This window comes from Mya arenaria, chromosome 8, assembly GCF_026914265.1.
Source record: "Mya arenaria isolate MELC-2E11 chromosome 8, ASM2691426v1".
Classification (NCBI taxonomy): Eukaryota; Metazoa; Mollusca; class Bivalvia; order Myida; family Myidae; genus Mya; species Mya arenaria.
Window position 1 is genome coordinate 14,510,124 of NC_069129.1, and position 13,904 is coordinate 14,524,027.

A 13,904-nucleotide genomic window follows, 5' to 3' on the forward strand; every position below is an offset into this window, starting at 1 on the left:
AAGTCTTGATACAAATACATATTGCCCAATTAAACCTTAGCCAACACTAAAACAAAAGTCACGGCCATCCACATAAAACTCAGTACACAATCATGCATCACTCTAGTGCAATAACACAATAACTGCATATAGAAATAGAAACAGTTATTGATTTTTATATTAAGGTGACAATGCATACTAAATTTCATGTAAATATTTTGAACAAAAATTATAGTTGTTGGCCTTAAGTAGGTTTAAGATTTTGTACAACAACAAAATCAATCCGCTTTCGCCAATGACATGGACATCAAAGGTTACACAATATTTCAACTTGTCTTCTTTGGAAAACAGACAAGCTTTAAACAAAACATCTGGATACAATAATTCTAAAAACAAAGAAACCTACCAGTATGATGAATTCAGTGTTTGTTGAAGAACATCTTATAGAAAAATATATATATCAAAAGAACATTTTATGAGGTAAATACCATCCATCAATTTTATTAATATTTAATTGTGTATCATTTGTCATCATGGCAATAAAACTGACACAGTTTATTTCAATGTTTCATAGAACTTGACCTTGAACTTATGATTCTAAATCTGCATTCCATTCTTAACAATGTCCCTACATTTCCTGCATTCCATTCTTAATGTTGCTCCTGCATTCTATTCTTAACAATGCTCTTGCATTTAATTTCAAACAATGCTCCTGCATTCCATTCTAAATAATGCCCCTGCATATCATTCTAAACAATGCTCCTGCATTCCATTCTAAATGATGCCCCTGCATTCCATGCTAAACAATGCATTCCATTTTAAACAGTGCCCCTGCTTTCCATTCTTAATGATGCCCTCGCATTCCATAAAGGCTTATCAAAGGTTCATTTCTAACATAATCACAATTTTTTTTTTTTCAAACTTCTGGAAGTGTATGTTGTTACCTCTTCTGACGCTTGGGCTTTACCATGAAGATTGTCACAAGAACAATTGTTTCTAGTTCTTTCAGATAACCAAGCATGATTCTTACACCTATATATCAACTGTGGGTATGAGAGGTTGTGGAATCGAACTAAACAACGGGTACCTTCTCTTTGCCTTTCAAAAAGATTACACTAGTACTGGTTTCTACCCAGGAAACATAGAGGGGTTTATATCAGCCAGGGCTTTTTCTGCCCTTCTTGGGAAAAAGACCCTAGACATTTTGGGAAAATTTGCATCGTAAAAATGCTGAAATTGGGAAATTTTACAGTTAAAGAAAAAGCTTATCCTTGAGTGTAAATATCTATCGCAATAAATCATGACAGATATTATTTCATACTGATCTCTGAAAGTGATGAAAATCTATGATTTCCGAGTTCAAGTATCAAAAAAAATTTACATCACAATTTATAAGGATGTTGAAAATGAACCAGTACAGGCTTCTTCTTTTTTTAAATTGGGATTTTTTTCTGAAGATTGGAAAAAATATCTTATATTTTGCTTTGGGAATGGGTCCGATAGTCGGACCCGTGGGTACTATAGAAAAATCCCTGTCAGCTTAAATTAGTATGAACTGTCATCAAAATGCTTGATAAATTGGAATGAAAAACCTCCTAATTTGAAACTTAGGTTATTACCTGGATAGCTGGCCAGCAGGGTTGAACAAGTATACATATTATTGGGGTTACACTTGGGGCCGTAGTAAATTCCCTCGACACAATCGGCGCTGTTACAGTAGAAGGAGTCCCCGACACGGGTCAGTTGTTTAACCGTTTCGATGCTCTCTGCCAGGGTGAAGTTACGGATCACAGCATTCAGGTTGAGGGCTCGCCAATGATCAGCAATAATGTCATCTTTCCAGAGGTTATCCACTGTGGTTGAACGCATGAACCAACCCAGCCTGAAAGTTTTTAAAAATGTTAAATAATCAAGACATAAAATTAAAATTATACTACTAGTATCGAGAGTCTGAACATTTTAAAACCATTACAGTGAGCTCCGTCCAAGTGCGAATTATACTTTTTGTTATCAACCTTAAAAAAATGACATACCACTTCATGTGTTAAACCAGACAATTAACGCTTGCCATATAAATGCATTAAACTTAACAACTATATGAAAAATTTCAGATCTGAAATGCTATTTGTAATTATCATTAAAAAATATAAAAAATCGTTTTTTCCTATTGGACTCTGAAGTACCTTCAAGTATTCATTTGTAATATGAATGCTGCCTTGAATGTAAATTCGTGATATACCTAGGGCAATACAAATTGTGAAAGAGCATTCAACACACAAGGCTGTTTTACTATACACCATACAGAGAAAAAAATAATTGGGCAATAATTCTGGTAAAAAATGACGCATCACAAATCTTTTCTTTGCGATCATTAATTTTGCACTGGATGCCTGATTATATGTGAACAATTGAAACCAACCCTCCAAATTGTGTAAGAGGAGTTTGAAAAACATGTTCTTGGGACATATGTATCCTTGTGTGTACTGGCGGACAGGCTGGAGCAGCTCTTTATACCTCACACTTTTATGCATGGGTGGGGGCGGGTGCGGGTGAGGGGCATTAAATACTTTATTATCACACTCACCTTCCAAACGGCCCTAGTGGTCCAAGGTCAATGATGTTGCCATATTTAGTCCAGGGAACACGGCTAAATCCTGCCATCATCCATACTTCCGTATTCACCATGGTTTCCGGCCTTGATGGTGGTTCATCGGCAACACACCTGTACCAGAATAGAAATATTGGCATAAGATAACTAATATTTCATTTTTATCAGTATCTCAAAGCTCAATACAAAATGACTGGATTCTGCCATTATCCTAACTTCAGTGTTGACCCTTGTTTCTAAGGCTCTGAGGCTTTCGGTCTGTAACACCTACAACAGACTGAAAATATTTACATATGATATTTATAGTAAAGTGAAGCTTTATACAACAAAGCTTAGTCCTGGTACCATCCAAATGATTGTGTTGACCATTTTCCCCGGCCTAGATGGCTCCCAATCAGCTACACACAAAGAAAGGATATATTAGCCTAACAATATGCTAGGATTTTAAAACTTTATCCAACCAATCTTAAACATCCTGACTGAATCCGATCATCATCTAGACTTCTATGTTCACAATGGCGTAGCTAAGAAGGCAACGTTCGCCTGGTTTCATAAAATGTACAGCTTTTGTCTTAGATATGTCAGAATCTAACAATATTAATATAATTATTGCTTCTACCAGCTTTAAAGAACTAGAATTTCACAAAACAAATACAGTAAAACTGCGATCGCTCGAGGTCGCCAGGGACCGAGACAAAACCTCGAGGGAACCGATGTTTCGAGCGACCCGATTTTCAATTTTCCAGTTTGATATGAAATATCTTTCAGTGTATTTTAAGTTTGAAGTCGTCAAACAGACTGTTTACTAAGACACCGATTCTTTCCTGTAAAGGACGTGAGTGGGCGTGTTGGTGTCTTGGTATAAGTAATGCGTCCTTCATTAGATTTCTCAGGTGTTTGACAATTATTTTCTTTCATTTGGGTGTGACATTTTGAAAGTAAGGAACCCGATCTAGCTATCCCCCCAGTCATGGGTGCTTCACTAGATTGCTCAGGTGTTCGACAATTTGTAAGTTCTTTCTCATTTGCCAAATTGCAAAGCAAAGTGACAAGAAGGAATTATTTTCAGAGATTCCGATGTTGGATCGATATGGTAGTGTTTTAATCATATTTTTATTACTCATTTAAATTTCTCACAATTAACTTCTCGTTATTAACTTGTCAAAATTATCATCTCAAATGCCCATATCAACTAATATCGGTCATGCGTTAACAGTGATAAACGGTTTTTCACACCTTTTCAAATTGCCTTTTAACTGTCATTGCAATTTTTACAACTTGCGAAAATTTTAACACCTGGCAATTGTTTGTTTATTTTGGAACACACGTTCGGGAAAAAGTGTGAAATTATGACCTCAAGGGAGCCATAAGGTTTTGTGCACGATTTGTGTACTTGGGACCGAGGATATTGCTCGACTGCTTGACATAATTAGGTTTCGAGGCAGCGTTGGTATATTTTATATGAAAATAGAAGGAAAAAAGTTCGGGACCAAGCTCCGACCTCGAGGGAACGCCGGTTCTCAAGCGACCGCTTGTTCGAGGGAACGCAGTTTCACTGTATGTCAACTTCCATTTGAAAAGGCAGTAAGGATATCATGGCTGTTAACATTGTGACCACATTTGTCAAGGATTGGATAAGAAATTAAATATTAGAGAGTGGACAAAGTGAACTTGGTTAAATTTTGACATTTTATGGGCCATAACTCTTCATAAACAAAACTTGGTTGTTCATAATCTATTTGGTAAAGACTGGTTAAACGGGTACAAGTATGGTAATAATTGCATAACATGTGCATAAGTAAGAGGGCAGACATGAGAGTGTGATGCCACAGAGGCCGCTGCCTATCAAGATGATCTTGATAAGTCTGCAATGCTACGCAGGTGATATAATAAATATTTTCCAGGGGAGCATGGTGCTGAACCACCCCATAGTATACACATATAATTTTGGCTACTTTCATCCCTGTTTTCTAATTCTTTTTCATCTTCATTTAGGGCATCATTTTTTTCAATGTGTCATGCGATAAAAATAATCTTACATCTGTTGCCACTTTATACCAAAAAATTGAAATTCGTTATAGAAAGGCTTGCTATATAACTTTTCAAAACCTAGTTTCATAATTTCTTAATTAAATGGCAACTCAAAAATAAGTAATACATGTAATTCATATAAATTATATCATTTTTCAGAAAAATCTGTTGAACCAAGCACATTGACATCCCATTTTTTGCACTGTGCACGTGGTCATGTGACATCACCGAAACTAGACCAAGTCACATCCAACATTTGAAACAAGTTGCAATTGAAGTCACTGTGCCACATTGGCATAAGCAGTTGTTCTGCCTTTTGTTGGCTGTCACTCATATTAGTTGAACACCAAAATGTTTTACAGTCTGGCAGTTGTTTTATCATATGATACTTTTACTTTCATTATATCTTTTGATGTTTCATAAAGAATTAGTTCAGAATGCAATCGTGGATTTGGGCCGGTGTAAACATGGCACTTATCAATGCCTCAAAACCTCGAAATGCTGTTTCCATTTACCGCACAAACAGAAGTAAAGCTTTATCAGACTTGTCTGAAACCTGCCTTAATCCCGGGACTTTTCTGTTAATAATAATTTTAGGTCTCGACATGAAACACTTGTTCACAATGAAAGTTCATTTGCAATTAGTGACTGACTGATATGACCATTAAATTATATGGCAAACTGTACTTTTCAAATATGATTTAATACATTATGTAAAGGTCAAGCGTCTATTTTATTTCCTAAACACAAAGTTCAATGTGAAGTATGATCGTAAAAGTACACACATAATTAAAATACTTTTAAAAATACATAAGCTAAGATTTCGGCAACACCATGGGACACACAACGTGATGAAAAACAAACTTGTGTTAAAATTGTTTTCTATTTCAAAATGGTATAATGCCCTACATAGACAGAGCTAGACTATAATACATCATAAAAACTGACCTTTCTTTTTACAAAAGCATGCTTTCATGACATTTAACAAACTGGTACTTTTATGAGACATGATTTAAAGTCCTCTCTTTGCAGCGTCTGTCTGAACATTTGCGGTAATAAACTAATTTTCTAATTTGAAGTGCTTTGTCCCATGATAACTGATATTATTTTCAAGAAATACAGATTTCCTGATAAGACGTTTTATTACTACTGAAATATGTCCCATAATGCATTTATCAGGAAAGTTTAACATCTTGATGTAATAAGTTAAACTACAGTGCAGATGACCTTGTCAATTTGGAAATCATAATTAACATTACTTTATTAGTATACCACAGTATGCATTGTCTTACCTATATACATGAACTCCAATATGATATAAGTAAAAAGTATGCGGAGCTAAACCATACTACAACTACCATGCATATAATTATATATAATTACAAAACAAGGTAAGCGGCAAGGCAACGAAACCAGGTTTACAATGATTGACTGAAGAAGTCTTCAGCCTTTGTTGTGAGATTCAGTTTCAACTGTTGTTTTTTTTAACTGCAATCCCATGAAAGCTCTCCATAAACCTTACATAAAGTTATTTAGTACCAACAAATTTTCTATTTTAAGAAAAATGTAACCTTGACCATGAACCTAGGTGCCCCAATCTCATGAACACTCTATATAAAATTTCCTTACATACCAAGTTTGGTCACTATACATGTATGTCAGACCTTACTTAAATTATTATACCATAGGTTAGTTTGACATTGAACTCCCATCCGCCCGATCGCCAGCCTGCCGGAACAACGATGTACGTCATTCTAATTTACAGCTTTCACTTTGCGAAAACCTGGTTAATAATTCATTTAATATATGCACACTAATTAATGATTTCTAAATTGAGACATTTTATGTATTTGTAAATGAAATGGCATTCCAAGAAGATTTACTAATACTATATCAAACTCTAATGAAAGTTGCAATCTATATACCCTGTGACAGGACATCCCGAGATTCTGTTCATAATAGCGGTAGCATTCATCGCGTCTTTGGTGCGTATTTCCACCCTCTCATAGCCGACGACTTCTTCAAGAATAATCTTGAGTATGTGGTTTGTTATGTTGTGCGAGGCGCGCATAGAGTTCTCCAGAACAATTGGAATACTCTCCCCTCGGTAGAACAGATGACGTGGGTATTGAACTGTTGAAAAGGATGGGTTAAGTTTAGAATCTTAAATGCATAACATGTGAAAAAAATTATGCGAAAATATTACATTTTTGTTATTAAAAACATGTATTCATTTTCATCTAGATGGCAAATTAAGATTATTAGTTATATCAAATCTTTCTAATTCTTACTGTTATAACAAAAAAAAATGCCCTTCAAATTATGCTCTCTTTAAACTGCTGACACTAGGAAGTAGATAACTAGTGTTATATGACCTAAACTGAACTTTGAAATGATGGAAATAAAGACAGACGGACAGAAAATCAGACAGACCAGAAGAGTGCTGCAGAGCAAACCCCAATGTTTGTCTGTTGTTGTTTTTCCAGTCAATTGGACAATAATCATGTCAGAGTTTTAGGAACTGGTTTGTATCGTCTCTTGCAATGTGCAAATGAAGTTTCGTTTTAATATCTTGAATGTTTTTAGTAACAGCCAAGGTTATTGCTGATGCTTACAAAAAGAGCAAGGCATAAATACATCCATCCAGTCTTGAAATATTATTTTTTTAAAGATAGTCTGGTTAAAAGTTTTTAATACTTACACGGTCTTTCTGTTAGGCATCGTCCTTGAGTTTTGTACACCAATATTGCTATAACAACCGCAAGCCAGGTCACCAATGTCACAAATGTTGCCATAGTAACATTTCAACCAATCAAAATTCACAATTCATAGTCTTCAGCCAATCAGGTTACATCCAAATATTCTGTGTGGTATTGCATGATTTCTGTTCTTCTGCAGATATCAATAAATCATGCACATATAATGGATCTTGAATTTTAAAAGCAATTAAATCCTGATTTTAGTATTAGATTTCAATGCTTATTGATAAAATGTCAACTCGTAAGGCTCAGATCTACACTGCACTGTGACAGGATTTCACGATAAAATGAGCTCTTAATTTAAATCTGTATTCCACAAAATTTGCAAATGTGTTATCTTCAGATGCAGTTTGTCTCCATATATATATATAAAAAATCACTGTTTTTGTTTTTAAATTTTCTTGAGGCTCACATTAAAAGTATTCACTAAATCCTCGGCTTTCATCTAGTGAATGGCATGGCAAATGCTTCCGACCTGAAAAAAAGTAAATAACATTTTTGAAATGTTAAACAACACCATGCAGTCACATGCAAAATCAGTATACGGCCAAATAAAAATAATGTTTAGCTTGTCGACACATTTCTGATTCCCTGCTCCATTATTTTGTATTCTCAATCAGAAAAAAGGAGGTAAGATGCCTGATGAAGTAATTGATACTGTTTTATTACTTGGTTAAATAATTATATAAAAAATAAAAAAAAATGAGTAAAATATAATCCATCCCACGCTTCCTCCCCAATTTTTAAAAATGTGTTTGATAAATGAAATATTTTTTTTCTTGGCCTAATGCACTTTTGCGAACAGCAAGAACATTACATGCTGGGTCACACACACAGCTTCCATTAAGAATATTTTAATGAAATCAATTTGATGCACAAACATGGAAATACAATTTGAATAATTTAGAATACATACATGCAAATTAGTAACTTAGTGTACAACTAACCAGCTTTTTAAAGGCCCATTTCAGTTATTTTTTAAGTCTTTTTTTTCAACCAGACAGATATAGTTTTTATAACAAACTAGCTAGAGCTACATATAATGGTTTTTATTGGCATAAATAAGCTTTAAAATGCGCCAATTACGATATAAAATCAAATGTATGTTTGTATCGGTACAAATACAAATTGTTATAAGGGCATACCATTAAAGCTGCACTCTCACAGATTGAACGTTTTGACAACTCTTTTATATTTTGCCTTTGAACGAGCCAATTTTTGCTAAAATCTATGGAAGCCAGTTATGACTGCTGAATAAGATCAGCTCTCAGATTTTTATATCTAAGTCCAAAAATTGATGTTTTATGCAATTTTGTTAAACCTTTAGTAACGGTTTAAGCCATAACTCAATAATTTTCGAACGGAAATATGAAAATCTACGATCTGATTTTTTGTCAGCAATCTTATATAATTGGTTTGCAGATATTTACGCAAAAATTTGCTCTTTCCAAGACAAAAATAAAAAAGTTGATAAAATGGTCAATCTGTGAGAGTGCAGCTTTAACAAGATAACTTAACGATTCGGGAGCAACTGTTTTGACCAAATCAATGATGGCCACTAAACCAGTGTGTAATCTCCAATGCTGTGATTTCCGTTGACGTGCGTTGTGTTATATGGAAGTAAGCACTGACCGGTGTTTTTAATTAAAGAAGTTTTGCATTTGGGATCAAGGCTTCCGTGTATTTAAAATACATGTATGTTTGCACTTCACTGTGACAGCAGATTTAACAATCTCCATTACACTTAACTGAATAAAACCAAGATGTACAATACACTTAACAAAATTACATAAGGATGTAAAATACACTTTAAGTCAAAAGTTATCTGTATTATAAGCTCTGACAAACTAAAAAAAATACTCAACTTTAAATTTTTATTTTTTATTTTTCATTAGGTAAATCATGAAATACCCACTTATTGTAAGAATTGACAGCAGAACATCTTATAAGTAATTATACTGTGATTGAAATGCACTAGACATAATCGGTTCTTTTAAGTGCAAATACTATTATACAGATTCACTTAATGGTGACAAATTCCAACATATTTCTTATATTCTAATATATGCATGATATATTGTATGCACATACCTTATAAATCTTCATATTCCACAAAACTAACAGCCCTTTGGAATGCATATAATGCAACAGAATAATCATACAAAGTTAACATAAAATCTTAATTCGAATAATGTGAATTCCGTTATCTCTCAACTTTACTATATTTCCCACAATCACAGCCAATAAACATTAACACTGATTGCTCAAAAACAATTAAAGAAATATCTGGTTACTAAACAAGACTTTATTTATACGCCAAATAGGTTTACGCCAACGTAAGTTAACAAAGATAGATCTGTAAGATCCCAGTTATGGAAAAAACAAATAAACTTTAAAGCACACAGCCTTGAAGCAAAATTGCCAAAAATGATAAAACAAAGTCTGAATATACTTCGATAAAAACATCCCATGAATGGATCACATGTAAAACTTTAATCTCCGTTGCATTAAAACCGATGTCGTGCAAGTCTGCACAAATATATATACAGACATATTTCTAATGACAAGTTTTCAATCGGTAGATGGATCGATAAAAGTTGTATTCCTTCGCTTTTACAAAGTAAATATAAGAAACAAGAATAAACATTGATCCAGTCTTTATACATCAAACACCTTTGATTTATTTAGACTTTATTTAAACATTTATGGAGCTCCGGCTTTCCTTTATAAAATGAGTCAGAGCAGATATACTTAGGACTTAACTGTAACTTTTGTGTTAAAAGAGAAAGCCTTTATTTAAGCTTTATAGACACTGTGAGCTATTGTTATTGATGTAATTGCACAAAATAACCTAAAATTAAAGCATTATCCATTAATTAAATGCTGCCTTTTATTACTTATTAATTTTCGTCAAAATTTAATATTAATATTAATTAAAAAAGAGCAACAAAAAGATTCCATGCATATATCAGAGAAATATGCATAACACTTATATTCAATCATATTGGAATCTTTATGAATTATAGCAAAAATAAGATATGATTTATATGAGACAAATGAATTCATTGTGGTTAAAAGAAAGTTATAATACAATTATTAAAAGTCTGCATGAATTCTTAATTTCTATCCTTTTTAGGGAAAGTACTGTTTCAGTAAATATTGAACCATGTTTGATAGTGTTTCTTCTGTTTTCTTTTATACATGTAGTTCAATATCAAAGAGGTTAGAAGTAGGTGGAGCTTAACCATTCAGTAACTAGTCACTGTATAAATGAATACTATTCTCTTATACTATAAGCAAATTATTGAAGGTTGTTCTTGGCAACATGGTACAAAATTGTTACATCACCCTTAACCCTCATGATTTAAAGATACACTCTTACTCCCAAATAAGATTTATCATAATTAATACCATTGTTTTAATACATCAAAAAGAAAAAGAAATGTCGAAATCAAAGGTTTCTATGAGTGATATTAACTTTAATTGAAAGAAAGATGCAGAAAACACAGCATTTCTACCTTATGAGATGATAGTACATTGCAGTTAATCTTTTAGCACTCACCAATCATTTAATATGTTTGCGTATTTAGCTATTTAATATACGGTTACTATCTTGTTATAAATAATAAATATTTTTTAAGTAGTTAAAGGTTTTATTTTGTCATGGGTGAGCGGTCTAGTGGTATAGGTATCCGCCTCTCACCCAAGAGGTTGTGGGTTCGATCCCCACTAGGGGTACTTTCTCATGGCCTCTCAAAAAGGACACAGTACTGGTTTCTGCCCAGGAAACGGACTCGAGAGTGATCTTATAAGCTATCAGCTTTCGTCTCAATCAAGCTAAAATAAATTAGTATAAACCAAAGGTTTTATCACTCAAAATTTATGCTTGTTATACATGAGTATGTATTGATAATTTGAATAAGAGTGTCACTTTAAAGTATAAACTTGCACTGAGGCGCTTAAGTACAATTTCAATGACTTGGGTTGTTGGTGAAGTACCTATTAATTAAAATAAAAACAATATAATAATTTTATTTAAACATTTAAAGGGACTATACACCAGATTGGCACCAAAAAAAGTTTTTTTCTATAACGAATCTCAGGACAATTATTTAATAAAATGTTTTACTCTTTGATATCATAATTGTAAAATAAATACCAAAAATTGCAGTCCAGTGTCGTATACACTGTGCTACGAAGGCTAACTCTAAATGGTTGGAATATTTAAGCTATATACCTAAATTGGCAGTATCACGTGATAACATCGACAAGCCAATCATGCATAAGGAATTAATTCTACTAGGTAGACATACCAAGTAATCCTTTTTAATGGAAAAATAAGAAAATACTGCGAAATATAAATTAATTGTAAACTATGTGGTACTTTAGTTAGTAAGTTTCAAAGCTTTGTACACATCGATGCCAAGTTTATGTCAGTTTTCGACAATTTTCTTTTTTTTCGCTATTTTATCATACCGAGTACAGCCCCTTTAAACATTTATACCAGAGCACTGCAACTCTCATCTGTTGTATTTTTCATTCTAAAAGGGGCTTAACTCCATAATTATTAAAGTCGTAGTTATGGGCATCCTATAAATAAGTATATCACTTCTCCAACATAAATGAGGCAATGCCATTGGTCCAGGACTGGTCACGCGGTGACCCCATATTTTTCCAAACTGAGTCACCAAATTTATATCGTACCAAAATGGTGTCTATTTTCTGATTCTGATGAATAAATGAAACAATTTTTTTATAAACATGTAAAAAGGTGGTCGACATGATACATACATTACAGGGTTAGTAGGTGACCAGATATATAGGGCGCAAGAAACCATATTTGGGGTTCATGCATGCAGCCTAGCTTTTACCCGATATGGTTTCGTTGCCCCGTATTATTATATAATCCCATATCTGGTCACCTACTAACCCCGTAACTTATAATACTGTCTCTGGCTTTCTGGCACCATACTAAGTTTAGTTTGAATATCTTAATGGGTTATGATTAAGGTTATAGTTTTTGCATAATAAAGACATTTTCATTAGTTAACAACACCAAGGCTATAACAATACCTGGTCTTCCATGATCTTTCAGTACACAAATGGCAATAATTGAATCCTGTGTGTCTTACTTTTGATATACAAAGCTTTTCTTCAATGCAAAGAGCTTATTGTTATGACATGTAAAATATTTATGACTGTACTTTTATCTATGTGAGAAAACATGAGTACATGAGGAAATAAACCTTTATTGAAAGAACTGGATAGTGACATAAAAAACATAAATCTGACATTTCATAATAAACTCATGTTACTGCACATTACGATATTATGTAACGTTATATAATATTATGTTAATCAGTTTTTCGATCAGTATATCAAAACTTATAAGCAGCGGACTAAATAGAAACAAAGTCTCCTAAAAATATGCCAAATTATGGAAAAATTGTTTCAACATTTTCTACTATAATATTATTATATTTATTGACATCTAAAATTGGGCAACAAATGAAAAGCAACATATTTAAAATACTAATAATAGTCAAATAATACTAATAATACTAATTACCGGTACTACTACTACTACTACTACTACTACTACTACTACTACTACTACTACTATTTATAATAATAATAATTATAATAATAATAAAATAAAAAAATAAACTAAAATAATAATAATAATAATAATGATAATAATAATAAACTAATACTAATAACAATACTAATACTACTAATAATAAATATTATGAACATTGTTCAAGTTATGAACGTAACAAATTAAAACAAAAGAATTGCATTACATAAATATATATAACACACGTCTTATTTCCAATATGGCCTTCTGGAAAATGCATTAGCACAATAAACAATGAAATAATGAGCAATCATTATTAAAAACAGGTACACAAACAAGCACCCACGCATGCACCCACGCATGCACGGGGCATAACAGTATAACCCTATAATAATTTACCTTGCACATGTCAATTTCTGCTCTTAGTAACTGTCAGAAGCTAATGTGACAAAATTGCAATATTTTGTGAAATAAAATGAATCATAACATGGATGAAAACTAAGCCAAATATAATGAAATGAAAATGATCATCTCATCATGATAACTTATAAAACATTCAATCATATTTTCCAAGAATTTTTCAACAAAAACAAAGCATTATCATCTAACAACAGGTAGTCAGAAACAAATTGATGCATTATTTTGTTTAAATTTTTCACCTCCTACTCAAAAACCTGATTTAATACATATTTACGCAATTAGCTAATCACTCTCATCTAACACCTGTTTTAAGGCATGTAAAACGCTTTTTATGTTTTCCCAACTACCTCTCTGATCTTGTTTCGCTAAAATTGTTTCACCAAGAATCAAACAGCTTTTTTTAATGTTTCTTGTCTTGTTTTTTAGTATTATTATGTTCATAAGACTAATTTAAGTCCCTATAATCTCGAAAACGTTGTCATGACGAATGAAATCTTCAAAACAAGTGAGAAGTTATTGACTGAGTTTT

At 32.8% G+C, this 13,904-nt stretch overlaps 1 protein-coding gene across 7 annotated transcripts in view; it reads right to left on the reverse strand.

Annotated features, from left to right (window-relative positions):
• Window positions 1-13,904, reverse strand: part of LOC128243518 (uncharacterized) — a 38,361-nt gene that overhangs the window by 12,904 nt on the left and 11,553 nt on the right. For 5 of the 7 annotated variants that reach the window (XM_052961334.1, XM_052961330.1, XM_052961335.1 and 2 more), the window contains exons 2-5: window positions 7,320-7,852; window positions 6,544-6,751; window positions 2,564-2,701; window positions 1,599-1,861 (exon numbers count right to left, since the gene is read on the reverse strand). In XM_052961334.1, the coding sequence (XP_052817294.1) occupies window positions 1,599-1,861; window positions 2,564-2,701; window positions 6,544-6,751; window positions 7,320-7,413 (703 nt within the window). In that variant the 5' untranslated portion in view covers window positions 7,414-7,852. The other 2 variants (XM_052961333.1, XM_052961329.1) reach the window with 2 other exon arrangements.